The sequence below is a fragment of the Panthera onca genome, chromosome D1 (assembly GCF_046562875.1).
Source record: "Panthera onca isolate mPanOnc1 chromosome D1, mPanOnc1 haplotype 2, whole genome shotgun sequence".
NCBI lineage: Eukaryota > Metazoa > Chordata > Mammalia > Carnivora > Felidae > Panthera > Panthera onca.
In genome coordinates this window covers 635,632-662,276 of record NC_138348.1, presented here as the reverse complement: position 1 = coordinate 662,276, position 26,645 = coordinate 635,632, and the positions used below count along the sequence as shown (strand labels likewise).

General features: G+C 62.3%; 1 protein-coding gene across 3 annotated transcripts; it reads left to right on the top strand.

Annotated features, from left to right (window-relative positions):
- Nucleotides 1-234: 234 nt before the first annotated feature.
- On the top strand, nucleotides 235-26,072 carry CHID1 (chitinase domain containing 1). 3 transcript variants are annotated; one of them, XM_060607701.2, is made up of 14 exons: nucleotides 276-364; nucleotides 2,871-3,020; nucleotides 6,273-6,426; nucleotides 6,958-7,107; nucleotides 7,367-7,499; nucleotides 8,222-8,266; nucleotides 8,727-8,833; nucleotides 9,216-9,277; nucleotides 12,056-12,148; nucleotides 16,877-16,978; nucleotides 17,536-17,691; nucleotides 25,359-25,439; nucleotides 25,684-25,726; nucleotides 25,890-26,072. In XM_060607701.2, exons 3-14 carry the CDS (start codon nucleotides 6,316-6,318, stop codon nucleotides 25,986-25,988), a joined length of 1,182 nt encoding a protein of 393 aa, XP_060463684.1. In that variant the 5' UTR covers nucleotides 276-364; nucleotides 2,871-3,020; nucleotides 6,273-6,315; the 3' UTR covers nucleotides 25,989-26,072. The 3 variants fall into 3 exon arrangements, with proteins under 3 accessions (XP_060463683.1, XP_060463684.1, XP_060463685.1); XM_060607700.2 differs by lacking the exon at nucleotides 2,871-3,020 and having other exon boundaries at nucleotides 235-364; XM_060607702.2 differs by lacking the exons at nucleotides 276-364; nucleotides 2,871-3,020 and having other exon boundaries at nucleotides 6,312-6,426; nucleotides 7,367-7,548.
- The last annotated feature ends 573 nt before the right edge of the window (nucleotides 26,073-26,645 follow it).

Below are 26,645 nucleotides of genomic sequence, written 5' to 3'. Positions count from 1 at the left end.
CCCCGGCCCCTATCCCGACCCCTGTCCCCGCCACGGCTCCTGCCCCGGCCCGGGCCCCATCCTCTACCTCGACCCCCTGCTTTGGCCGCTACCCGGGCCCCGCCCCTACTCCTGCCCTAGGCCCCGGCCCTTACCCCTACCCCGCCCCCTGCCCCGACCCCGGGTCCCGGGTCCCCGGCCCCAGCAGCCGCCCGTACCCCAGTCCCCTACCTTGACCCCGCCTCCGGCTTCGGCCCCGCCCCCGGCCCAGCGTGCCGTGCGCGGCGGCGACGCGCCAGCGTCCTGGGGCGGGACTTCCGGCGGCGCCTGCGAGCGATTTCCGTCCGCGCGCGAGGGTGGTCCGGCCGGCCTCCGGGACATGAAGGTGAGCCCCGCGGCGGCCGGCTGGGGTGGCGTCCGCGCCCCGCGTCTCGGCGCCCGCTCCTCCTCCTCGCACGGCCTCAGTTCCGCGCCGCGAAGTGGGCGCGCCGAGGGCGCGTGCGGGCAGGGGGCGCGGGGGAGCGCGGGTGTGAGAGGTGGGTGTGGGGGGATAGGTGTGAGGGGCGGGAGTGAGCGTGTGGATGGGTGTGAGAGCGGGTGCGAGTGTGAGGGGTGGGTGTGGGGGGGGGTGAGAGCAGGTGTGAGCGGGTGGGGGGGCGTGAGTGTGGGCCGGGAGTGAGACGGCAGGTGTGAGCGGGTGTGTGAGCGAGTGGAGGTGTGAGATTTGGGCACGAGGGCGTGAGAGTAAGGGCCCGAGTTGGAGGCAGCGAGTGTGACCAGCACGCTCGGTGTGGGTGAGGTGGGGGACACCGAGGGTGGCGGCTGCCCCGTCCCCGGAGCGCGGGCCAGATGTCCCTGTGCGGGTTGGGCTGGGGCGCACTTGGCTGGACCCCTCTTCGCTCAGCCCGGTGTCTTGAAAGCTGTAGACTTTCCACGCAGGAGGTGGCTCGTGGCCCCTCGCTTCCCACAGAGCCGGCTACGGTGGGCTGGTGGCAGCACTGGACCTCGAGCCACGGGTGGCATCCTGTGTCCGTAGCTCTGTTGAGTTAGGGAGGCACGATGGCCACGCGCCACGTACTCTTCATCTCTGAGCGCCATGAACTCCAGTTCCTGTGTCCCAGAGCCCGACGCGGAGCACGTGGTCCATAGATGTCAATAGATGTCACCAGGGCTGTGGTCGTCCCACCGCAGCCTTCGCTCCCCAGAGCGTGCTCGCCCTCGCCCTCGCCCAGGAATGCGGTTGGCTCCACGGCTGGTGTGGCCGTGACCTGCCCAGGGGAACAGCAGCACTCTGTAAGCCAGCAAGTTGGCTCGTGGTCCGGCCACGTGTAGGTCACGCCCCCGGGGCACCACCAGTCCACGGTTCTCAAACTGCACACCACTGAATAGTGAGAGCAACTTGATGGTAAAATCAATTTTTTTTTTCATGTTTGTTTATTCTGAGAGAGACCGAGCACAAGCAGGGGGAGGGGCAGAGAGAGAATCCCAACCACGTTCCACGCTGTCAGCGCAGAGCTCGCCGCGGGGCTCGATCTCGTGAACCCTGAGACCACGACGTGAGCGGAGATCAAGTGTCGGACACGTGACTGACTGAGCCACCCAGGCGCCCCTAAATCTCCGTTTCTTAAAAATGAAATAGAGGGATTGTGCGTGTGCCACGGAGCAGGGTTAGCTCTGATGAGCGGCTTCCCCCTGGTGCACACGTGCTCCGGGCCGCGGCCGACTCTTACCCTGGGTCTCAAAAACCACCTGAAAGTCACTGCTGTGACTCGCCGTCCTTTGGTCAACACGCTGCTGACAGTCCTCCCAGAGCTCGGAGCCCCTGGAATAGTGGGGCTGTCGGTTGTTAGCGCAGGTCTGAGACCCCTGCCTCCCAAGGGCCCTGTGGGCCACCCAGACATGAAGGGGTCGCTACGCACCGCACCCTGCGGGACCCGCGCCTCCCAGAGATCATTGGTGTGTGTGGAAGAAACACCGACGCGAGGGGGCGCAGGCGTGGGGTAGGGTGGCCGGGCCCACGCTGCACAGCAGGGAGCCAGGTGTTGCTGCCGCTTGAGCCCCCCACGTGTCACGGTAGCTCACGCTGTGTCCCCAGCGCTCGTGAGCAGCCTGCTCGCGTTGCCTCCAGGATGGTGTGGCAGTGCCAGTTCAGGCCTTGAGCTCAGCGTGGCTCCCCTTCCACTTCCCCCTCCACTGTGCACAGAGGCTGGCGGGGTCCGTCGTCCTTCCCCAGACTGGCCCCATCTCCACCCTTTCCTCAGGTCAGGGGCCGGGCAAGTCACTGGCCAAAGGGGGCGGGGTGGCAGTCCGTAGACAGAGGGCGAGAAGGCCGCTGGGGCACACCCTGGGCCACTGTGGATTGCTTGAGGACCACCCTCCCGCTTGGTTTCTCATCCCCTTCCATCCTCAGCGACCCAGACCTCTATCCTGGAGCTGAGAAGGAGCCTGAGGTCATGGAGCAGACCCGGAGGGGCTGGGGTCAAAAATGGGGGCCTCCCCCCCACTCCCTGTGGCTCAGCCAGCAGGTACAGGCGTCCCTGCATGCGTAGAACCCACCCCAGCTCTGCAGCCCCTTGTGCAAGGCCTGTGTTCTGGAAGCACATTGGTTCAGGTGCCTTTCTGGCCTCATGGTGGCTGGGCTTCCTAACCCCAGCCCCTCCTAGCTTGGCGGCCGTAGTCTCAGCCTGACCGGATCAGTATTGTCCACCCGCCCCTGCTGTGACTGAGGGAGCCCAAGTCCTAGCTGTTGTCACCAGAAGGGAGGGCGGCAGGAGCTGTTGTCCTTGATGATTCTGATACCACAAAGTCACCCAGCAGAGGGGCTGCTGGGGAGGGGTGGGGAGGGGGCAGAGGATGACAGTCTGACCTGGTCTTTGTCTCCCTCCCCATAGCCCCTTCAGAGCTGCCCCTGTTGCACCTCTGCACGGCTTTGTCCCTTCTGTCCTGCGAAGCCCTTGGGCCAGCTGTCTGTGCCTCCCTGCCTCGTGGGGAGGGACCTCCAGGGCTCCTCACCCCAGGCCACCCCAGGTGGCCCCACGCAGGTATGCTGTAGGTGTATCAGGTGCCGCAGTGTAGAAACCTGCCCAGGGAAGTGACAGCCCAAAGTTGTGCTGCTGTGCTGCTCTGTGAAGCAGGGAGGAGGGCTTTGGAGGGGTAGAAACAGGCTCCTGGCCAGGAGGTCAACGGGGTGGAGGGGATCAAGGGGTGAGTGCTGCAGAGGGCCTGACTTTGCCAGCTCCTGACAGGGCACGCCCTGCCTGGCTAGAGCTCTGGTGACCCCAGGGATGCCCATAGTCAGAGGGAGAGGCCACGTGCCTGCCTGCTGGGCAGGATGCTGGGCTGGTTCCCCAGGACCTGCTGGGTCTCCTCTGGCTCTGCCACCAAGTGGCTCCTTAGCTGGTCTGGAAGGGGCTGTCTGTCAACCAGCACACCTCACACCTGCACACCTTAAAGCCTCAGGAAAGACCCCAGCCAGTCTGGGCCCGCCCGGTACTCCACTGCCATGACGTAGAATTGCGGGGGGCTGGGAGTGGGGGCAGAACCTAAAAATGAACTGCACAGCTCCTGAAAGTCCAGTGCAGGAAAGCCAAAAAGTAGCAGCTGACGCCAAAATCAGAATGATCAGCGGTCCGAATAGCCTGCTCACTTACTTTCTAGCGCCCCCTTTCGTACTTTCTGTATGGTGTGTACGTAACCTTATTTTTGAGAGAGGTGCAGAGCCCGATGTGGAACTCGATCCCAGCGCCATGAGATCATGACCTGAGCCAAAATTGTCAGATGTTTAATGGGCTGAGCCACCCAGGCACCCCATACACAGGAATTTTTCAGTAAAGATGGGATTGTGGGGTGTGTGTGTGTGCGTGTGTGTGTGTGTGTGTGTGTGTGTGTGTTTACATTTTGTAGCATTTGCACCAACAGTGCATTGCAAGCCTCACAGCGTCTGTCGGTATTCTCGTGTAGGGAAATGTGTGTTACCGTTTAAACAGAGTGGCAGTGAACCTTCTCGTGCATTTTTCACATAGGTGGGGAAGTCCCTCAAAGTGTAATTTGTAACAGGAAACACATGTTGGAAAGTGTATTTGCAACCAGATTGTCATCCAAAAAGATTTTTGCAACTTGAATTCCCAGGAATAGCTTGGGGGAATTGCTGCTGCCCAGGTTACGCCATTAGCTTCATTCTCTTTAGGCCTCCCCGACACTGAGTGTCTGTTCCCTTGATTGCTGGTGAAGCTGAGGTGCTGTTTCTCAGGCTTAGGGCACCTCTGTATTACAGGGTATCTCTGCGTATTGCAGGGCATCTCTAGGTACTACAGGGCACCTCTGGGTATTACAGGGCACCTCTGCATATTACAGAGCACCTCTGGGTATTACAGGGCATCTCTGAGAATTACAAGGTATCTCTGGGTATTACAGGGCACCTCTGGGTGTTACAAAGTATCTCTGGGTATTACAGAGTATCTCCGTATATTACAGGGCACCTCTGGATCTGTCAGGGTATCTCTGTATTACGGGGCACCTCTGGGTATTACAGGGCACCTCTGAGAATTACAAGGTATCTCTGGGTATTACAGGGCACCTCTGTGTATTACAGGGTACCTCGGTATTACAAGGCACCTCTGGGTATTACAGGACACCTCTGCATATTACAGGGCACCTCTAGGTATTACAGGGCATCTCTGAGAATTACAAGGTATCTCTGGGTATTACAGGGCACCTCTGGGTATTACAAAGTACCTCTGGGTATTGCAGAGTATCTCCATATATTACAGGGCACCTCTGGATCTGTCAGGGTATCTCTGTATTACAGGGCACCTCTGGGTATTACAAGACATCTCTGGGTATTACAGGGCACCTCTGAGAATTACAAGGTATTTCTGGGTATTACAGGGCACCTCTGGGTATTACAAAGTACCTCTGGGTATTGCAGAGTATCTCCATATATTACAGGGCACCTCTGGATCTGTCAGGGTATCTCTGTATTACAGGGCACCTCTGGGTATTACAAGACATCTCTGGGTATTACAGGGCACCTCTGAGAATTACAAGGTATTTCTGGGTATTACAGGGCACCACTGGGTATTACAAAATATCTCTGGGTATTACAGAGTATCTCCATATATTACAGGGCACCTCTGGATCTGTCAGGGTATCTCTGTATTACAGGGCACCTCTGCGTATTACAGAGTATTTAGTGTACTTACTACAGGGAATCTCTGGGTGTTGCGGGGTGTCTTGTCTATTATAAGGCATCTCTGTAGTACAGGGTATTTTTGTATTTTGGGATATGTATAATATGGGGTACTTCTATATTATGGGATTTTTATTACAGGACATCTGTATTAGAGTATTTCTATTCCAGGGTATTCCTTTTTACGGGGTGTCTTTACGATAGGATGTATGTATGAGGTACCTGCGTATTATAGAGTTAGGGGTTTTTGTGCCTTAGGACATATGAATGTATCTCTTCGTTTTCCTTTTATAATGGGGTGTTTATTGGAGTGTCGTTGACTTATAAGAGCTCTTTGTTTGTTACGGGTAGATAATGGGTAGAAATGTGTAGTGAAGTATATTCTAATTTTTTTTTCTGGTTTATTGCTTTAAATTTCTTTTTTGTTTCCTAAATGAAAGTGTCACTTTTTTTTTCCTTAAAATTCATCCATTTATTTTGAAAAAAGAGAGTGCAAGTGGAGGAAGGGGCAGAGAGAAGGAGAGACAGAATTCCAAGCAGGCTCCACACTGTCGGCACAGAGCCTGATGCAGGGCTTGAACTCACAAACTGACTGTGAGATCATGACCTGAACTGAGATCAAGAATCAGACGCCCAACTGACTGAGCCACCCAGGTGCTCTGAAAGTGTCACATTTCGACATAATGAATTCTGTTGGCATTTTCTTTCCTAACCTCCATCATTGCGGATACACTTGGAAAAGCCTTCTCCGCCCCGAGTTACATATTTTCTTCTAGTCCTTTCTGTGGTTCTTATTTTACGCTTAAACCTTCCAGTAGCCCAATTTCTTTGGGTTGGTGGAGGGCAGTCACCATTTTCCTAGATGGCTGAGGCGATGGGGAAGGCTGACTAGCAGTAGGGAGGCCCCTTTCTGGGGCACCTGAGAGGAACGAGGGGCGCAGCAGTGCTGGAAGCTGGGTAGGCCACTGGGGCTGCCCCAGGGTAGGGCTCTGCCCTGAGGCCAGTGCCTGGCCCAGTGCCACGAGGACCCAGGCCCCGTTGGATGCTCCATTTGACAGAGGGGACACCCCACTGCTGGTGGTCATGTGGTCTGCTCTCTCTGCAGCCCCCTGGGCCCCGAGATTGGACTGCACTGTGACACTGCCACCATGAGGGCTCTCCTCAGCACACTCTGGCTTGCTCTGGCCTGCAGCTCTGTTCATACTACTCTGTCAAAGTCAGATGCCAAGAAGGCCGCCTCGAAGACACTGCTGGAGAAGGTAAGCGTGGTTAGGGGCTGGCCCTCCGTGCCTTCTTCCTGCCCACGGGAGCCATGCGCCAAGGCCTCTGTGATGCGGCGGTCTGTGAGCCAGGATGCTGGGGCCTTGGCCTTCTTGGCAGCTGGCCAGCACTGCCAGGGGCTCTGGCCGGATGGCCTGGGAGGGAGCGAGCGGCTTCTGGTGCTGGGGCTGAGGGTTTGCCCACCTCCCCCACCGGCCCAAATTTCAGCCCTCACCCGTCCTCTGCTTTTTCCCATGCCTGCACTCTCTCGTCTTGCCTTGCACAGTTCTGTGATGTTCACAGCGGTCGAACGGATCGGACATGAGATGCACTGTGCCTTTGCGCCATTTTTCTGGGATGGGAGAGTGAGCCTCCAAGGGTGGGCCTGTCCGGTGGGCTCTGGTCAGCGGCACCATGTTGACCCCAGGACGTGGTGCCTGGCTCGGGAGAAGACCGTTGCTGCTGCTCAGGGCCCCATGTCCTGCCTGACGACAGACCCTGACCACCTTCTCCTGTCGCTTTTGTTTCAGACCCAGTTTTCAGAGAAGCCGGTCCAAGACCGGGGTCTGGTGGTGACGGACCTTAGGGCTGAGGATGTGGTTCTGGAGCATCGTAGCTACTGCTCATCTAAGGCCCGGGAGAGGCACTTTGCTGGGGACGTCCTGGGCTACGTCACTCCAGTAAGCCAGGCCCTGGGGTGGATGGGGAGGTCCCGAGGGCAAGGCGGCCACTGGGGTCTTTGTCCTCACCTCCCTGGGCTACCGCCGTGCAGGTGCAGCGGGAGAGAGGCCTCCCGAAGAAGTGAGAGTCATGCCGAGGGTTTTCTGGGACTTGTCCTGCACAGCACAGGCGGTTCCGTGGTGTCCCATTGCAGAGGTGTCTCAAGGGCCCTCTGTCCCCAGCCGCAAGCCTGTTCACCTGTTCTCCATTTTCTGCCAGTGGAACAGCCACGGCTATGATGTTGCAAAGGTCTTCGGGGGCAAATTCACGCAGATCTCGCCCGTGTGGCTGCAGCTTAAGCGGCGCGGTCGGGAGATGTTCGAAGTCACAGGCCTTCACGACGTGGACCAAGGTTCTCACGTTGCTGCCCATCTGTGCTCGTCCTGAGGGCCCACAAGGGTGTGAGTGCCCGTCCGTGTGTGTGGGCACGAGGATGTGATTCTGCGTGTCTGGAAGTGCGTGTGGAGCTGAGTGTGTGTGTCAGTGTCACAACTGTCTGGCATCAGCCAGAACCTTGCTCCCCTCGGCAGTTTGTACACCGGTCCAGGGAGGAGGTGTCTGGGACAGTCTGGGCTGTCTCGACAGCCACGGCAGCCACTTCCGTGAGCATGCACCCAAGTTCCCTTAACTGTCCCCCTCTCGGGTTTGGAGAGAGGGTGCGTTAGCTACTTGTGGAGATCTGAGCCCCAAAGCCGCTCTTCGATGCTGGGAGGGCAGTGCCCAAGGACACACTGGGTAGCACTGGGACTGGGCCCTCGGGCACCCCTCAGCTCCGAGAAACAGTCCCAGCCCCCTTGGAGGCCACTTTTCCCCAGATGGGGCCGATGCCACGATGTCCCCCCTAGTGGCCCAGGGGTCTGACCCGTCCTGACTGCTCTGCGTAGGGAGGAGAGGGGGAAGGGGGGGGCAGGAGTGGGAGGAGGAGGGGGCTGGACCTGCAGATTCTCTCCTGGTTCTGCCTTTCTGCACCCCCGTCGCATGGGGCCCGGCGTTTTCTTCCTTGGGGGTGGGCTGGGTCTTCGTGCGGGCAAGGGGCTGTGTCCCTGCACCGACTGTCCTCTCCCCGTCCCACAGGGTGGATGCGGGCAGTCAGGAAACAGGCCAAGGGCTTACGTATAGGTAAGTCTGGTGGGCCTGGGTTGGCGGGGCTCCCGGCCCTTCAGCTACACACCTTGTGTGTCCCTGGCAGGACTAGACAGAATGACATCAGCCCCACCCGTCCTGGAGCATGCAGCTGGCCAGGGTGTTCCCAGAGTGCAGATGGGGCTAGCAGGGTGTGGGGATTGGAGCAAAGGAGCAGGTGATGGCCGAGGAGGAGGAGCCGTGGCAGGGGTGGGGGAGGTTCCGGTGGGGAGACGGTACAGCAAGAGCCAGGCAGCGACTTGCTGAAGGAGCTGGGGGTCCGGGCACTCGGAGACGTGGGGTGTGAGGGGGAAGAGGTCAGTACCGCCTACCGCCCCCCCCCAGGCCTTGTGGGTGCCTAGCTGTGTGCTCACTCTGCTCTGATGGCCAAGGGTTGCCCTGGGGGCAGGGCCAAGCACAGAAGGGTCACCATCTGTGTGCGGGTCTGTCCCCCAAGTGCCCCGACTCCTATTCGAGGACTGGACTCACGAGGACTTTGGGAGTGTCTTGGACAGCGAGGACGAGGTAGAGGAGCTGGGCAAGACCATCGTCCAGGTGGCCAAGGTGAGGCCGGCTGCCCTGGTCTTCGCCTTGACCACAGACGTCCCCTGGGGTGAGGCCTGCTGCCCTGGTCTTCGCCTGGGCCAGGAAGGCTTCCCTCGGGTGACGGCCAGCTGCCCTCCTGGGAGGGCGCCCGCCCTGCTGGTTCTTCAGGTCCCCAGGGTTGGGGTTGGGGAGGAGGCCTGTGAGGGGACAAGACGCGTGAGCACCTGGCCCCTCTGCTCCTGGCTCCTATGGGGACCCCCACATTGCCTCCTTCTAAGGGGGGCTTCTGGGCCTGCCGTGACCTCACTGCATGCGTACTGGTGGCTGGCTCCGCGTTGCCTTCCCACCCGTCCCCACCAGCGTCATCGGACCCGCATTCACCTGCCCTGTGCCTTTTCAGAGCCAGCACTTTGACGGCTTCGTGGTGGAGGTCTGGAGCCAGCTGCTGAGCCAAAAGCACACGTGAGTGGGCTCTGTGCTCTCCTGGCCCCCGAGTGTCCTGGAGGGAGGACTGAGGGAGGGCCATCGTAGGGGGACGGGGACAGCACCTCAAGAACAGCCAGGGGCCAGCATCTGGCTCTGACCGTGCTGCTCTGACGGCCTGGACGCCTGTGTGCGTGGTAAAGGCCACGTGATCGACGTCACCCAAGAGTACCCTATGGGAAGATGGGGGCCTGGGCGGTGACACCAGTGTCAGGCTTGGACACCAGCCCACACGCCTCTGCTGAGCACCGCAAAGCCTTCCTGGGGACAAGGAGAAGCGGTCGGCCGGGCGGCGGAGTCATCTGGGAGGAAAGCCGGCCGCCCAGGCCCACAGACACTGCCTGCGCGCCTCACAGGGGCACCCGAGTGACCCGGGAGTGGTGCAGTGTCTCCTGCGGCAGCCACTGCCTGCCTCTGTCGGGGATGTGGGGGCAGAGCGGTGGGGAGGCCTACGTGGTGCTGGGGGCGGCAGAGGCTGGCATCCGGCCACCGGCAGTTCCGAAAGCGGCCTCCCCCCACTTCCCCGCCCGAAGGAGTCCCAGCTCAAAGCCTGAGCCCCCCCGCCCTTGCTTCCCCAGCAGCGAGCACTGGGCTAGGGCTCCCCGCAAGGCGTCCCCCCTCCTGTCCTGCGGCCGCAGTCCCTTCTCTGCCCACTAGAGATGGTGTCCCCAAGCCGGTCTCTGGTCTCCACGTGCAGGGGGAGGGCGTGTTGTTGGCTCGGGCCTGTGTCTGGGGCTCCCTGCCCAGCTTTGCAGCGGCGGGCCTGTCCGGGCAGCTGTGACTCCCACCCCACTTGGGTGCAAGCCCCTAGCCCTGGGAGGGCCCTGAGGCCCAGTTTGTGCAGGACGATGCATGGAGACGAAAGAGCTGAGTCGAGTGCCTTGCTGTGTTTATCAGGAGCTGGCACAGGGCCAGCGTATCAGGGGCTCTGGCTGTTGGCAGATGCCCCCCCCCCCTCCCCCCAACACACACCTCTCCTCCCAAGGATCTGTTGTGATCTTTGCAGGGCAGAGGCCCTACCAAGGTGACCTTCCATCACCTTCTGATTCAGCTTCTCACAAGACAGCTGCATTCTGCCTGGGCTCGCAGCACGGGGCGGGGGTTTACCTGAGCCACAGCCAGGATGTAGCAGGCATGTGATGAGGGGGCGGTTGGCAGGGGCAGGCAGGGGGCCAGGTGGAGTAGGGCAGAGAGGAGCCAGTCTGGCAGATGGCTGTGGGCACGTTGCTACCTGGGAGCCGTCTCCCAGGATGGAATGGGCCTGGCTGTGGCGAGGCATGATGGGAACATTTCACGAGGCTGTCCCCACCTGTCACCCTCATTGGGGCTTCTGACTAGGCGTCCAAGGGCACTGTTTCCTTCTGCAAAGGTCAGCCTGGAAAGGCCGTTGTGGCAGATGCTCTGGGGCACATGGCCTGTGTATGATGGGGACAGTGGCAGAGCAGCTCCGTGACACCCGTGTCCCACAGAAGTCCTGTGGGGAGGAGCAAGTGACCTGAGCCAGTAGAGCAGGCAGGGATGATGCCCAGACCTCGTGAGTGGCCAGGTCCCCTCCATTCATACCCAGGGTGTGGCAGGCCTGTTCCCCGGCACAGGGGTGACCGTAGGTTCCCAGTTGGTGGGTGCTGCCCCAGAGGCACGAGACCACCCTTTCCGTCCCACAAAGACGCAGCCCCGGGGCCATCCAGAAAGCCAGGAGAGCAAGTGACAGTGATTGTGCTTCAATGTGACAGCTGTTGGCAGAGCTGATGGAAGCATGTGCTCCCCGGGGATGAGCCTGACCAGAGCCCAAGTTGCCTCCTTCTGGGAGAGTCACCATGGTAGCAGGGATCACTCCCACTGAGCCCGGTCTGGCGGTCAGTGACCACCTGTTCCCGTCAAGACCACCGGGGCCATGCTGGTGGGGCCTGGAGGCGGGCACTGGGCACCATGCCCTGGCCACACGGGGGGCCGGTGAAAGTGCGAGTGCCCCGGACCCTCTGGGGGGAGGGCTCGCTGTGCTCTCACAGTGTTGGCAGGGCCAGGCCAGAGTGAACGCCCAGAGCATGGGGCCACCCCAGAAACTGTCGGTGGCATGAGGGGGACTGGGGTGCCTGACAGATGCTTCCAGGTGATGCTTGGAGCTGTGCTCGTCTCCGTTCCACTGGGCATCCCTGCTGTGACTCCAGGGGCCAGAGGAGCCCATGGCACTGCCTCCCTCCCTGTCCCCCATCTGGTGGCCCACTCCCTGCTGAGACACGTCCAGGCACAAGTGGAGAGTGCCACATGACACCTACCCACAGGTGCTCCTCCTGTGTGTCCCAGGACTGGAGGCGCATCCCTGCCTGGGACAGACGGCTGTGTCTTCCAGGCTGAGGGTGGCCACGTGAGGGGGCTGGGCTCCCCCCTCAGCACAAGACCTGGTTGGTGGCGCTTCCCTCACTGTTCTGGTCCTGAGTGTTTGAAGGCCTGGGCTGACCCAACCACCAGCAGGTCACCCCCTGGCCAGACGGTGTATCTGGGAGATGTGATGGGGTGCTGCCCAGATAGCCCTTTGTTCCCCATGTCATTCTCAGGGTGATCCCGGGCAGGGAAGGCCAGAGAGGTGACCCCCACGGGGCCTGCTGGGCTGCCCTGGTGCTCGAGTGTGTGAAGTGCACAGGGCCTCTGGAGCCCATACCTCCAGGGCAGAAGGTGCCCATGACGGGGCTCCTGCCCTGTAGCGGGTCTGGGTCAAACCCCTTGACATCCTGTTCTCGATCTCCTGGTTCTTTGCAGGGGCCTCATCCACATGCTCACCCACCTGGCTGAAGCCCTGCACCAGGCCCGGCTGCTGGCCATCCTGGTCATCCCACCGGCCGTCACTCCTGGGTAAGTGCCATGTTCGCTGTGGCCGGGGACCCAGGTCAACCCCCTGGGCACGCACTACCCTTTCCCCAAATGTTGGAAGGTGCTGGAAGTTCCTGAATTTGAGGGGCTGCATCTTATAGATACTCCCATCATCAGGTGTGGTCTTGCCACAGTGTAGAGCTTTAGGACGAGTCCACACCTTCTGTGCCCTTGGGAGGTCAGGGCTGTGGTCACAGCACCTTCCCAAAGCCTGACTGTTCCCCCTTCCCAGCCCAATAGGGCAACCCTTCTGGAACCTAGGGAACAGGGAGGCGGAGCCGCCCAGGCCCTAGTTGTTGGGACCATGGCCCGTCTGCCCAGGGTATTACCCAGTGCTGGGCACCAGAGAGGCTCCAGATCTATGGTGAGGACTGAGGGCAGACCCAGAGTCAAATGGCAGGGCCTTGTTGGGGAGGAGACCACAAAGGCCCAGGCGGGACCAACAGGGGCCTCTGTCTGGCCTTTGCCAGCCCAGCCCTTCAGCCCACAGGTACCCACTGGGCTCCCACCTGCTGCCCTGGAAGGAAGCAGCTGGCCCACCCAGCTGTTGAGCGGGAGCAGCACGGGTGGGCCTCTGGGGCCTGTGACGTCCCGCCGTGGTTCATAGGCTGACGGGCTCATAGAAGTGCCAGTTGACGCTCGTCCGGAGTCTGCGGGTCGCTCCAGCAACTGAGACAGATGTTCCCTGGGGGCAGGCCTGCCTGGCCTTCATGCCCCCTGGCAGCCAGCGCATGCCACCCGAGGCCTGGGCACGTGGTTTAGGGCTGTGGTACCCCGCGCCCTTTGCATTTCCTGGGCGTCAGCCTGCCATCTGAATTTCCCCCCGACACTTTCGGGGTCCTTGGTCCATCAGGGTGGGCTGCAGTGGGAGTGGGGTTCACACCTGTGTCCCCAGGCCCCACTGTGGGTGGGGAGGGTCCCACAGGCCGGCATCTCCCTCACGGAGCAGGGAGGGTAGTGCTCAGCCCAGGAGGGAGCCCAGCCAGAGCCCCACCTGTCTGTCCTTCCTCCCACACGCAGAGTGTGTGTGCATGTTTGTGAATATGTGGGGGGTGCACGTGTGTCATGGGGCGGCCCCGGGATGGGCTCTTGGGACTCTGAGGTTGGAGCTGGACCTGGGGCCGGAAGAGGAGCTCGTGCCCTGGGAAGACCGAGTGGCAGACTCTAGAGCCTGTGGGCATGGCTGTAGGTGCTTGGTGCCCATTTCCTGGGTCTCCCACTTTCTGTGGGTGGTTTGGGGGTGGGAGGTACTTGGCCGGATGGAGACCCTGTTGTCCTCTGGGCTCAGGAGCCATCTGTGGGATGGGTGCAGGAGGTGCTGTCGGCGAAGGTAAGCTCCTAGAGGCTGGGGGCATCTTAGGCTAAGAGCAGGTGCTACCCAGTCCTGCAGCGCCCCTACCCCCCCACCCCTCCCCAGAGCCTGGCAGTGTCTGGCGCATGTGTGGGGCAGGGTCTCAGAGGGTGTGCTGGACTGTGGGAAGGTAAAGGGGCTGGAGTACCCTGAGGGGCCACCCCTGGGCCTGGCTTTCCCGCTGGTGCCCTCTGTGCCCAGGCATCTTACTCTTACCTTACCTGGGCTCCTGGCACCTAGGCAGAAAGTACGTGACCGGCCCCTCATCCTGCAGCCACCGTGAGAGGACAGTGGCGGCTGAGGGGGGCTGTCCAGAGGGAGGGACCGTGGCCAGTGTGGTCAGCACTGAGGGTGGGGGGCTCTAGGCGCTGATGGGCTCACGGGCTGTGCTGTCCCAGCTGTGAACCAGCCCAGCCTTTTCCCCCCGAGGCTCCGGCTGGCGGTGCCCCACAGGAGCTCATCCGTCTTGTTGGCGTTTACCCCACACGCTCGCAGATGGCCGCCCTAACGGACAAGCCCAGTGCCTCTTGGCATTCTCGGCAGAAGACTGGCTGCAGCCGACAGAACAGCAGCTCCCGGAGGGAGTCTGCGGTGCCTTTCTCCTGCTGTGGGCCATGTCTGGGACTGTTGGCTCAGGTAGCCACGTTGACCTTGAGCCCTGCCCTCAAGGTCACAGCCTTGCCTCCAGCAGACCTGGTACTCTGGAACTTTTCGTCAGCCTCACGTGCAGGTGGAGACACCAGCTCCGGGTGGAGGAGGAGCCACAGGGCTGAGTAGGCGAGAGGCAGGCAGGGGCTGGGTGACCGGGCCCATGGAGGGGGCAGGCGTGCGTGCTCCAACAGCAAGAATGTGGACGGTGACCCCGCCTTCCACACGTCACCAGTTAGGTGCCCCATCAGGGCTACTATGGGGGCAGCTCTGTGGCTGGTGTTCAGGGGCTGGGCAGCGTGGCTGGTGGCAGGAGCCAGTGGCCATTCACAGAGCCTGCACCGACCCCAGGGAGGGTCAGCCTGGGGAGGGCTGGTCAGGGGGAGGACTTGAGGTTGACCACTGGTAGGTGGCTGATTTGTGGTGTCTGGGGGAAGATACCAGCAGGGGAGGGAGGTGGAGGGTCAAGCTACTTGCGCAGGGCCGTGGGGGTTTTGAGAACTGGGGAGATAGGGCAGGACGCTTTCTGGAGAAGAGACCAGTTGGCCCCATGAGAGGTGGGGGTGACTGCAGCAATGGGGCTCAGCCCCCGACATGGCAGCCAGTCAGGGTGATGAAGGAGGGAGGTGTCCACCACATGGGGGTGAAGCGGGAGGGAATGAGGGACAGAGGGTTGGGAGTCCTGCGGGAGGGACCAGGCCCTAGAGGCACACAGAAGGGAGCTGCCAGGAAGAAGCTTGAGCAGAAGATAGACCCCCAGGTGGGACAGTGGGCCACCCCCCATCCGGACCAGCGATGTCAGTGTCCAGGAGAAACTGTCTAGAGGCGCACTGCATGTCTGCCATCTGGCAGCCTAGAGAGGGAGGCCAGGGCCACACGAGGTTTGCTGGGCCCACCCCTCATCTGCAGTGCCCTCCTGCCTCGTTGCTGGCAGCTGTGGGGTCTCAGCCTGAAGGGGCCTGTGTGGCTGCCCAGCCTTCCAGAAAGGAGGAATGCCCGCGCTGGGAAGAGAGTGATTTGGGAACAAGCGTCTGCAGACCAGGGCCGTCCCAGGAGGGTGTGGGAGTCCAGCTTGTGGCAGGCGACCATATGGAGGACCAGCCCAGAAGAGCTAGATAACCCAGGAAGGGTATGGTGGGCACAGGGGAGGGCAGACTGTGGGATGGACTCCATGAAGCTTCTAGAAACCACCCCTAACAGGGCGGCCACTGGAATTAGCAAAGGAGGAGAGGCTCAAGGAGTCCTGTCTGCCCTAGACCTCAGCAGTCCTCCCTAAACTGTGCACTTCTCGGGGCGGAGTATTGAAAACCCGTAGCTCCCTGTCCCCCGTGGCTGTCAGGAGTGTCTGCTCCAAGCAGTGGCGGGCACGAAAGCGGGTTTGGTAGGGCCTTCTCCCAGCTCATTTCTCTGGGCCTCATGCCCGCCTGGGTCCTGCCGCAAGCTGGCCTTCCCTGCACACCTGGGTGGGTCCCCTCTCCCAGTGGAGCAGGGAAGGTGCCAGGCCCCCCAGAAGCCCCTTGGGTACTGCAGCAACTGCGACACGGGCCTAAGGGGTGCACCCCCTGCTGGACCATGCTACAGCAGCCCACAGCCCTGCTTTCCCTCCTGAACCACTGAATCCAGAAATGGCAGGACCTAGGTGTCCATGGGTCCTTAAGTGAATGTCCTACCTCGAGACAGGTGAGCCTTTGAAATGGGAAGCGTTTTCCTAAAGCTGATGCGCCCACTGTTCTTGTGGTGCTCCAGGCCAAGGCCCGAAGGGTACACGATATATTCACATGGCTGCCCGTGGCCTGTCTTCTTTTTGCTGGGGCCTGGCATCTTCTGGTCCACTTCGGGGGCCTGTCCCAAGTGTGGCCATTGGGGAGCATGGCTGTTGTTGCCCAGCAAAGTATTTGCCTCCAGGTGCATCCCAGGGTGCCCCTTTGTGTCTGGTGCTCATCAGAGTCGGGACTGTGAGGCCATCGTCCGCTGGCTCTGCTTCTCTTCAGGTCCTGCAGGTGCCCCGTGTCTCTGGGGGGCCTGGGCCTGGCGTCCTAGCTGCTCCCCCCAAAGGCAGCTGGAGAAGCTTTGCTCTGGGCTGGAGTGGGGCGGCCTTGAGACAGGGTCCTGTGGAAGGGATGACCATCACTGAGGTCCCTGCAGACACGCTTGACCAGGGTTTGGGGGTGCAGGCTGAGAAGGGGGGTCCTGTCTCAGGTGGAGAGCCCTCCTGGGGATGCTGCAGTCTCCAGCATTGCTGCGGGCACAGCCGTGGGCTAGACGATGGACCACCTGGGCTCTCGGCTTACCTGGGGCACCCACGCCCACCGGTGGGAATGGGGCTGTCCCGGAGCTGGGCTGATCTCGTGGCGCCCTTGGATGCGTGGCAGGGAGGGCGGGGACAGAGAGAGAAATGAGCCTTTGCTTGACCTTCGACATTGGGCTCGACCTGCTGACCTTCCCGTCCCACCCCTGCTCTGGGAATGTGGCCCTGACCGCTGTGGGCGCTGTCCTATAACTGAGTGACAAGTTACCTTGCAGGGAAAGTGACTGCCCCCCTCCCAGGGTATAGGGTGGAACCATCATGGTCTGGGAGCTCTCCCTTCTCCCCGCCCCCCCCCCCCCCCCCCCCCCCCCCCGCCCAAGGCAGCTGGCTCTGTCCTCAGTTGGACTCAGGTGTCAGCTGGGCTGTGAGAGGTGGGCAGTGGCAGCCATGCTTCTCTCTGCAGGACTGACCAGCTGGGCATGTTCACTCACAAGGAGTTCGAGCAGCTGGCCCCCGTGCTGGATGGCTTCAGCCTTATGACCTATGACTACCCCACAGCGCAGCAGTGAGTGTGGGCACCAAGGGACCCCGTGAGCTCCATGGCTTGGCGCAGAGGTGCTTGCCTCCTCTGGGGCCTGGACGCTGGACACTCAGAGGGACAAGGCCTGGCTTCCTGCCAGCGTGCTTGGGGCCGTGCCGCCGTCAGCTCTTGGCTCCAGGGTCACAGAGGACCCGAAGCCCACAATTGCCCCTGCATTGGGCAGCCTTCATGTTTTGGGGGCCTGTGCGAGTGGGCAGTGGGCAGCCCTCATGGGACCACCATCCTGGGTTGTCCCTCTGTGCCAGCACAGTGGCCGCTGGCACTGGACCCGCCTTATCGCCAAGAAGTTGCTCCCGTGGGCGGGGGTCACTGCCTCGAAGGGAGCCTCGGGTGCAGACATGTCACGGTGCTGCCCACTGCCGTTTCTGTCCCCCGTGGAGGCTCCGGGCGTAACAAATGCTGGCACGGGTCCAGCTGGAGGCCACCGTGGGAGGCCTGCTGTCTGCTACCCTCCTTCCCATCCTGCCCCTGCCTGACACCTCTGCCTGCTGCTGAATCCCGCTCCCCTCTCACCCCTGCAGGCCCGGTCCCAACGCACCATTGTCTTGGGTTCGAGCCTGCGTCCAGGTCCTGGACCCCAAGTCCAAGTGGCGGAGCAAGATCCTCCTGGGGCTCAACCTCTACGGCATGGACTATGCAGCCTCCAGGGATGCCCGTGAGCCTGTCGTCGGAGCCAGGTGAGCCCAGGGCTCCCCACTACGTGGGTGACCTCCGGTGCTGTCCTGCGCCCCTGGCCCTCATTCCAGTGGGTCTGTGTGTCTCCTGGAGGTGGTGGCTTAGAGCAAGCGAGAAGGCCTGGGGCAGTCTGACCCCACACGCCTGGTGCCTGTAGGCGGAGCCTCTGAGCCTGTTGGTTTGGGGGCCCCATCCCAGCACCGCAGCTGGGACCCCCGCCTTGAGATCACCCCCCGTCCGTGGGCACGCAGACCACCTCCCGACAGCGAGGGGCACGTGAGCCTGGCCTGAGAGGCGCTCGCTCATGCACTTGGCGTCGTCTCCTGCCCGACAGCCCCCGAGGTCTCTTGCCTTTCGAGTCCGTTGGTACCAAAGTTGTTTTTCTTCACGGTGTTTTTTGTTTTTCTTTTTAACTGCATTTATTTTGAGAGAAAGAGAGGGCGTGAGCAGGGGAGGGGTAGAGAAAGGGTCCCAAGCAGGCCCCGCGGTGTCAGCACAGAGCCCGACGGAGGGCTCCAACCCATAACCTGAGCCGAAATTAAGAGTCAGATGCTTAACTGACTGCCACCCAGGTGCCCTGGCTGGTATCGAATTCTTTTCAGCTTTGTTTTGCGTTGGTTTTCTGGAAGATACTGATGCTAGGGGTGTGGTTCTAGGCTGTCCTGTCCAGTGAGACCCCCCCCTCCCCCAACGCCCGGTGGGATTTGATTAGCACGCGCCTTCCTGGGGTTTTATGTGTTTTGTACTTGGTTTTCATTGAGCTTTTGGGACCTGTGTATTTGTACTTTTCGTGAAATTTGGAAAATTTTTGGCTGGTTTCTTCAAACGTTTTTTTTCTGTCCCTTTGTCTTCTTTTTCGGGCCCTCAAGCATGTGTGAGGTCACTTGATTTGTCTCCTGCCCCCGATGCTCGTTTTGTTTTCCTTTTTGTGGGATGTTTGTCGGGCCTTGTCAGGGGCCTTGTCAGGGGCGCTGACTGGTGTCTCTGTCGCGCCTTCCGTGGCGTTGCAGCCTGTGCTTCCCCGTCACATCCAGAAGTTCGCACTGGGTTTTCTCTTGCGCGTGTCCTGCACTTCGCACGTGTGGGCCGGGCTGTGACAGTCGCACTCCGAGGCGGGCCCGTCCTGGGTCTGCTCAGCTGGTGGCTCTCCTTCCCAGGCTCCCGACTGGCCCGAGCTCTGCAGACTGGGGCCCCTAGGTGGGACGCCAGACGTTGTGAATTTTGCCTTGTTGGGCGCTGGGCGCCTTGGCGCTGAATCTTCTCAATCTTTGTTCGGGTGCCTGGGAACCGTGTGAGCCGGCCACGGAGAGCGGGTCCAGACGCTGTGACCGGGGTGCACGCCTTTGCAGCCTGCTGTCCTTGCGGGGGGGGGTCTCTGTGGGTCACCAGTTGGGCTGCCACCATCAGGCACACGGCATGTCAGCCAAGGTGGTGCGGGGGGCAGGGGGTGGGCTGCCGTCCGTGGCTGCTCCTGTCGCTGTGCCTCGGTGGAGGGACGGGGGCTGCCTGGTTGGCCCTTGACTGCACTCGTGGGCTTGAAGGGGCTGCTCCCAGTCACTTGCCCAGTGGGCTGGGGGGCTTCTGTTTCCTCTAGGCCCCTCCTGCTCTGTGGGCTGGGCCTCCAGGACAAGGAACAGTGCCCATGAGGGCCCAAAGCCACCCCTCACCTCAGCTGACCCTCCACTGCCCTTCCACGAACCCCGAGATCGGCCATGCTCGGAAGTGGTCACCCTGCCAGGACCGTGTCCTCTGGGTACACAGCTGGTGCTGGGGTCTGTGCTGCCCACCCCTGTCCTGGCCCCTGGCATTGGCCACATTCTGTGTCCCTAAACCTGGATCTGCCCCTCTCTGCCGAGAAGGGCCTTGGGAAGTGGCGTGGACACGGCGTGGATGTGGCGTGAATGGCAGGAGCTGGGGAGAGAAGGCCGAGGAGCAGCTCCCCGGCTCCAGGAGGGCTGCTGTGGTGCCTGGCCAATCGCTGGGGCGTTGCCCCATCTCCCAGCAGCAGAGTGGGCTTCTCAGCACCCGGCCACCCCTCCCTGAGAGCTCCCTGTTTCCTGTCTATCTGTCCTTCTGGCCGGGTCCCCTAATGCACTTCTCTGACATGGGATTGCTGAGAAAATTCCAGAAGCATTGCTGGTGTCTCCGCTCTTCCCCACAGCCTTGACCGGGTGCCTGGCCCAAGGAGGCAGTGGGCAGAGCCCCATCCAGAGCTCGGGCTCCCAGCACCGGGCCCCAGGATTCCAGGGAGCTGCCGACCGGTCAGCCAGGGGTAGGAGGATGAACCCCCTGCTGCTGAGGGAGGCATCATGCAGGGCCCCCACGCCCCCACCCGCCTCTGCTCCAGCCTCCGGCTCCGCTGGCCCAGGCCTGTGGGGGGCAGGGGACTTAGCCTTGAGGTGCCGCTCAGCCACCTGTGCTGCCGTGCGCACACCACACGTGGGGCTTGAACCTCAGATGGTCACCGTCCCCCAGTCCTGGAGGCCGGGGCCCCAGGTCCAGGCGTGGGCTGGGCCGGGGCCTCCAGAGGCCTCTCTCCTTGGGTGTGGATGGCTGTCCTCTCCCAGTGTCCTCACGAGGTCAAACCTCTGCTCGTGTCTGTGTCCTGATCCCCACTTCTCCTAAAGATCCCCGTCACCTGGGATCAGGGCCCACCCCGATGACCCCGTATTACCTCAGTCACCTACGTAAAGTTTCCATCTTCATGTACAGTCATATTCTGGGGTGCTGGGGGTCAGGACCCCAACATAGGAATCTGGGGGACACTGTTCATCTCTGTCCCCACCTGAAGGGTGGAGAGTCACTGTTTACTCACTAAACTTTGGCCCTGCAGCACAATGGCAGGTGGAGTGTCAGGTTTGTTAACCCCGCATACGCGGCCCAGGGGTGTGAGTGCTCACCCCCCTCCCCTGCCTCGCCTCCCAGGATCCCGCGAGCAGACAGCAGCTCCAGCCCCCAGCTCCCGCTCAGCAGGGCCACGGCTTACACACCTCACAGGCCCTACCTGGTGGGTTTGCCCCACAGAGAGGGGCTAAGGGGCCTCACAGAAGTGAGAGGCCTGTGGCAAGCAGAGAGGGTCAGTGCCATAGCCTCCGGGCACCAGGCGCTGCCTCGCCTGGGGACTTGGAGCAGAGGAGGGGTCGAGTCTGCTTCCGGGGAGGGCCATAGTGGAGGGCTGCCCCAGGGTCCCCTGCACGGACCCGGCTGTGTTCTTCTCCACCCCAGGCCCCTTCCTGCCGAGCTGTGGAATGGGGCCAGGCTTGGTGCCCTGAGACCCGGCAAGAGACTCTGCCATCCCGATGGTGGCTCCTGGGACTCTCCTTATCCCCCGGGCCACCTCAGGCTGCGGGTCAAAGGGCCTCAGGGCACAGGCTCCCCAGGGCAGAGAGAGCTGCTGTTCTAAGGAGGGAGCCTCGGCCCCAGACAAGGTGGGGGAGGGGCAGGCATGCAGCCCTCACGAGGCCACTCCCCACAGGCCCCCCGACGCGGCCAGACTCAGCGATGGGAGACCTTTGCCAAAACGGGGTCTCAAGCGGAGCACGATTCCCGGTGCAGCACCTTCCCTGGGGTTCACGTCACAGGGAGCTGGCCCCGTGGAGGACTTGCAGGGCTGAGGGGGATCAGGAGGGGCACCCCCTCCAGGAGAGGGGAGCCGAGCCTGGAGAGGGGTCACCTCCCCTACAGGCCAGTCCCAGGGTGAGAGCTGCAGTCCAGGAAGGATGTCGTAGAATGACAGCAGCTCCTGGTGCAAACGGAGGACACACCAGATGGGGCGATGGACGCTGGCCCCAATGTGGTGTGAGCCTTCTCCCCACACCCGGCAGAGGGCCCCCGTGGGGGTCCTTTGGCCACAGCCTGATTCTTCCGGGCAGTCCTCCTGGCCTTCAGGGAAGGAAGGCCTGACACACATGCCCCTCTCAGGGCCGCGTCTCTCTGATCCAGCGAGCCAGACGGAAGAGCTCAGCTGGCTCTACACTGATGCCTTTGTTTGCGGGGGGAGGGGAGGGCTCAGGAGCAACACCCCAGAAATGCAGTTCACCAGGATGCCACCCTGGCCAGTCCCCCCCTCCCTCCCCTGCAGAACCTGCTGTGGCAGGCCCTGCTCCCCGTGCAGGTGACATCGGGCCAGGTGTAGGCCGCCGGTGAGCCCCACGGTCACTCAGGCTCTCTCCAGCTCTGGCGCTGACGGAAGCCCTTGCAGCCTGCTCCAGGATTATGTGCCCTCCCTGTCTTGGCCACTCCGGCACGGAGACCTGGCCCTTTGTGGCAGGTGTCCTCCGCCTCTTCCAGGGCAGTGGGGGATCGGCCGCCTCACCATCTGCTCGGCCTCAGACAGAGCCAGGACCCCGTGGTGGGGCAGGAGGCCAGCCCCTCAGGCCCGGCGTGTGGTCTCCCGGCCTCTGCCAGCCAGGCTAGCGTTCTGTGCCGCCAAAGGGACCTCAGGGGGCCCCAGTCTGCAGTGGCTGTTGCTCCACATCCTGAGTTTCCCTCCCTCCCGACTCACTAGTCTCTGTTGGCCATCCCTGGGCCACACGTGGGCCTTTTCCTGACCGTGTCCAGGCTCCTCCGTATGGCCTGCTCACTCCCTAACTTCAGGGAGTTTGGGCAGCTGTGAAAGGCCCCAGGAGGTAGCACGAGTTTAGGTGCTGGTCTGCGGGTCCCCGTGCCTGCAAAGCCCCTCTCCTGAGAGGCTGTCCTGCTTCCTTGCAGGCCCAGCCTGGCCCCACAAGATACCCGGCACCAATCCACATGGGCCCCTGTTAGGTACCTTCGGGGCCAGCAATCCCCACCCTGCTGGGCCATCTCCTGCCCCTGCCTGGGGATCCCCAGCTGGAGCACAGCCAGCTGGGTCCGGAAAGGGCGGGTCATGCTTGGAAGTCTCCTTGAGAGCCGGGGTGCCAGGGGCTCGGGGAAGGATGCTTCCCAGCGAGGCCAGTCCCCGTGACCTGCCAGCCCCAGACGACGGTGCTGGGCACCCAGCTCCCCCCAGTTGAGGACAGCAGGTCTGTGTGAGGCCCCGTGGGCAGGGAGCTGTCGGGGAACCTCGTGGGGATGCCTGCTCCGTGGGTGTCGCTGTCCTGTGCCCGGTCTCCCTTCGGCGGCCTCCCTGGGTGGCTTCTCACGGCCGCCTTCCTGTGGCTCTGTGCCTTCTCTCTGTCTTCACGCCTTGGTCTGTGTCTTCCTTTCCTTCTGCTAGGTCCTGCCTCCAGGCACCCTGGTCTTGTGTCTCAGCCCTGGCCTCCTTGTGTGCCCTGCTTGGCTTTAGAGTTGCCTTTGTCCCTGCTCGGCTCCCCAGGGGTCTTCTGCTGTGGGCCTGTCTCACTTTGGAGGTTTTCCTCCAGGCCTAGCCCGTGAAAGGCAGCTGGGGAGGAGCCCTGCTGCCTGTGGGTGGGCCCTGCAGGTGAGGGTCCTCGTGTCACCCACAGAGGAGCGGCTCATGGCACGGGCCTGCATCAGGGAGACCCTACCCTGTCCACATCTAGCCCGAGAAGACGCAGCAAGGGCCCAGCCCCAGTGACATAGCTGCTGGGGCAGTGGGGGCGGGGGCAGCTCGGGGGACTCTGGTGGCAGTGGGCAGTGGGAACAGTAACAAGGAGAGGCCACTGGGCACATGGGTCCCCCTCTGCGTGTTTATCAGGCCCCCTTGCCAATGGGAGGTCGGGTCTGGGCTGGCAGGGACCCCTCCTGAGGCTGGGGTGTGGGCAGGTCCGGCACGAGTGGGTGGCTTAGACTCGGTCCAGCCTGTCCTGTGCCTCTGGTCTCGTGGGGCAGGGCTCCTGCATTGAGTGCAGGGAGACCTCAGGTCCCACCAGTGAAGGTGAGAAGCCACATGCCAGTTTCCTTTGGGGTGGGAGGCACCCCCCTCCCTCTGTGGTGGTCCCGCACACGTGCACCCTCATTGCCATTTCCGTCGGACCCTTTCTCTGAGCCACTGCTGGTTGGTCTCCATGGGTGTCCCTGTCCCCCACCCCCCCCCCCCCCCCCGCTCCCCCATAAGGCCCAGGAATGTCCTCATCCTGGTGAGGAATGTTCTCTCCCTGACGTTCCTGGAACCCTTAGGCTAGGTCTGGTACCTTTTTTTTTGGGGGGGGGGGGTGGTTTCCACACTCCATAAACTCGCCGTTTCAGAGGGTGGGGTACCAGGGCGTTTGTCTCAAAATTGTGCAGCCAGCACCTCAAATTCCACACTTTCCTCCCCCAAAAAGCACCCTTGGGCCCTCTTGGCAGTACCCCCCACCCCCACCCCAGCGACCCCAGTCTGCGTTCTGTCTGCGGGCTCGCCTGGTCTGGGCGGTTCTTGCAACCAGAGCTGTGCGGTGTGCGGCTGAGGGCTCACTTGGGTCAGTTTGGGGAAATGCTGCCGCCCTCACTTTTGAAGTATTTCCCCTCTTGCTTCTCTCTCTGGCTCCCACCTCCTCGTTTGCCTCCTCTCCCTCTCAGACCCTCCCCTCCCAGCTCTGGTCTGTGCCCAACCGTGCCCTCCCCAGGGTTTGCTCCCCACTGGCCTCTCTGTGTCCCTGGGGCTGCACTAAGGTGAGCACGGGGTCCTGTGTGCCCCCAATCATGTCACCTAGAGGGGAGCGACCCCAGCCTCCGTGCCCTCCACCCCCCAGCCAGGGCCCATCCTGCAGCATCTGCCCACTACCCTGGCTTGGGACCCTGGGGACTCAGGGGCAGCCTGGGTCAAATGCCCTGTCCTTTACCCCCCCACACACACCCTCCCGTCTGGCCCTGCATGCTCTGCCCTGCACGTCCTGGGTTCTCACAGAGACCTCAGACCAGAAATTGCAAATAATGTGAGCGAACCGAGAACCTTGTTTTAATTAAGGGTAATCTGCCAATGTTGGGTGGTTGGACTTGCAGGGCGCCCCCCTTGCCAGCAGGTACCCGTCCCCTCCTGTCCGGCACTTGTCTGCCAGGGGGCACTCATGAACCCGCTACTGGGAGGCCCGGCCCTCCTGGCCCCACGGCACCTTGGGAAGTCACCTGTCCTCTGCATGCGTCTAGGCGGCCGGGGGACGCAGTCTCAAGCCCCTGGCTCCTGGTGGTCAGAAAGGACTGCTGTGGGTGTGAGGCAGCCCTGTCCACGGCAAGGAAGGCAACGCTGGGGCAGCCTGGCCTCCGGAAGGGCACGGAAACCACCGCCCCTGCCTGCTGGCCCCAGAGAGCTGGGCTGGGGACCTCCGGGGACTGTCCCCAGGCCCCGCTCTTCCTCAGAGGCCTGTGGTTTGACCTGAATGCCCCGCACACCTCCTGTGGCGCTCAGGGCAGTCTCGTGCCTGGTCTGCTCCGTGTACCTTACAGAGGCCACACCCTGAGTGCAGGTGCCCTCACTCTGTCCACTTGGACACTCATGGTGCAGATGTCACAGCAAGAGGCCTGGTCAGGACACCCAGCCCCTTGGTGCAGTCTCTCTCCCACCTGCACAGCCCAGAGCAGTGAGCTCACAGGCTCCTGAGGTCGGAGCCGTCTGTCGCGTCTCTGACCGTCCCCCACCCCTAGTGCACATTCACGGGGGGGCAGTGTCCCGTGCCCCATCCTGTGTTCCTGTACGTGTGTCCGGGGCACACGTGTGGTCCTCGCCCGACTGTGACAGCCTCAGCCACCGTGACCCTCCCGGTGTCAGGCTGCCTCGAGGACTCCCACACCTCTGCCCGGTTCCCCGCAGGTACATCCAGATGCTGAAGGACCACAGGCCCCGGATCGTGTGGGACAGCCAGGCGGCGGAACACTTCTTCGAGTACAAGAAGTGAGTGTCCGGAGGAGGCCCTAGGTGAGGGCTGTGCACACCCAGGCTGGCCGAGGGGCCCCAGGGCCTTGCGCTCGACCCCTGCCCCCGAGGGCTGATCCGGCCCAAGGAGCGGACCCGTGGGGCGGCGTTTCCGGCAGGATCTGAGGCTTCTGCTGACGGGGAGGAGGGCCCCGCGCTTCCACGTGGGGTGGGGTTGGGAGAAGCTGAGGTGGGCAGAGGCAGAAGGCTCATCCTTTTGCAGAAGCCGCGGAGGGAGGCACATCGTCTTCTACCCGACTCTGAAGGTACTCACGGGCCCGCCTTTGTGCTGGGGGCGGGGGCGCAGGTACCACGCCCCTCCCCCCACGGTGACCCTTACCCTCGGCGAGCAGCGGAGGTCAGCTCGGGGCCGGGGTGGGCGGCTGCCAGGGGGCGAGAGGTGGGGCTGACGCTTCCCGGGGCCTGCAGTCTGTGCAGGTGCGGCTGGAGCTGGCCAGGGAGCTGGGCGTCGGAGTGTCCCTGTGGGAGCTGGGCCAGGGCCTGGATTACTTCTACGACCTGCTCTAGGCCTGGCTCCAAGCGGACGTGTGCTTTCCTGAGCAGTGGAGTGACCAGTTGACAAGCAAAATACAGACTCCTCTTTTCCGTTCAGTTTCTGCTGTGGTCCTCGAGCGGTGGTAGGGGGGGCCCGGGCCCCAGGCCTCGTGAGCGATGGGGGGAGGGGTGGCCGGGGCGGGGGCGGTGCCTGAGAACCCAGGCCCCTCCCACCCAGCCCTCACCGCTGCCTGTCGTTGGCCAGGTTGGGGCAGGCCCAGGAGGCCCTCTCACGTGTGGACCCCAGGCCCCTGGTAGGACCTAGTGTCAGCCCAGGGCTGCACAGAGGGGCCTTGGCCTCTCACCGCCCGTGCTGGCTCAGTCCGCTCACCAAGCTGCACACGGCAAGGGTGTAGGCGTCGCCGTAGAAAGCTGGGCTCAGAAAAGCCCTTCCTGTCCGCAGAGGCCCTGGACCCCCCGGGGGCAACAGAAGGACCCCTGGGAGCCCTCTGGCACCCATGGGCCGTGTGGTCAGTTTCCACCCACAGGGTAACCTGGCTCCCAGTATGAAACATCAGGAGAAATGCTGGGCTTGCCGGTAGCCAAAGACTCTGCCCCCCGGCCCCCCAGCCAGAAGGGCTGCTCACGCCTCCTCCCCAGTAATTAACCTTCGTGGGCTCCAAGCAGCAG

Excerpts from the sequence above, each read along its gene's own strand:
- CHID1 (XM_060607700.2), top strand. The coding sequence starts at position 6,316 with ATGAGGGCTCTCCTCAGCACACTCTGGCTTGCTCTGGCCTGCAGCTCT. Across the intron at positions 7,500-8,221 it reads CCTTCACGACGTGGACCAAG|GGTGGATGCGGGCAGTCAGG; the intron begins GTTCTCACGTTG and ends CCCGTCCCACAG. Across the intron at positions 8,267-8,726 it reads GGCCAAGGGCTTACGTATAG|TGCCCCGACTCCTATTCGAG; the intron begins GTAAGTCTGGTG and ends CTGTCCCCCAAG.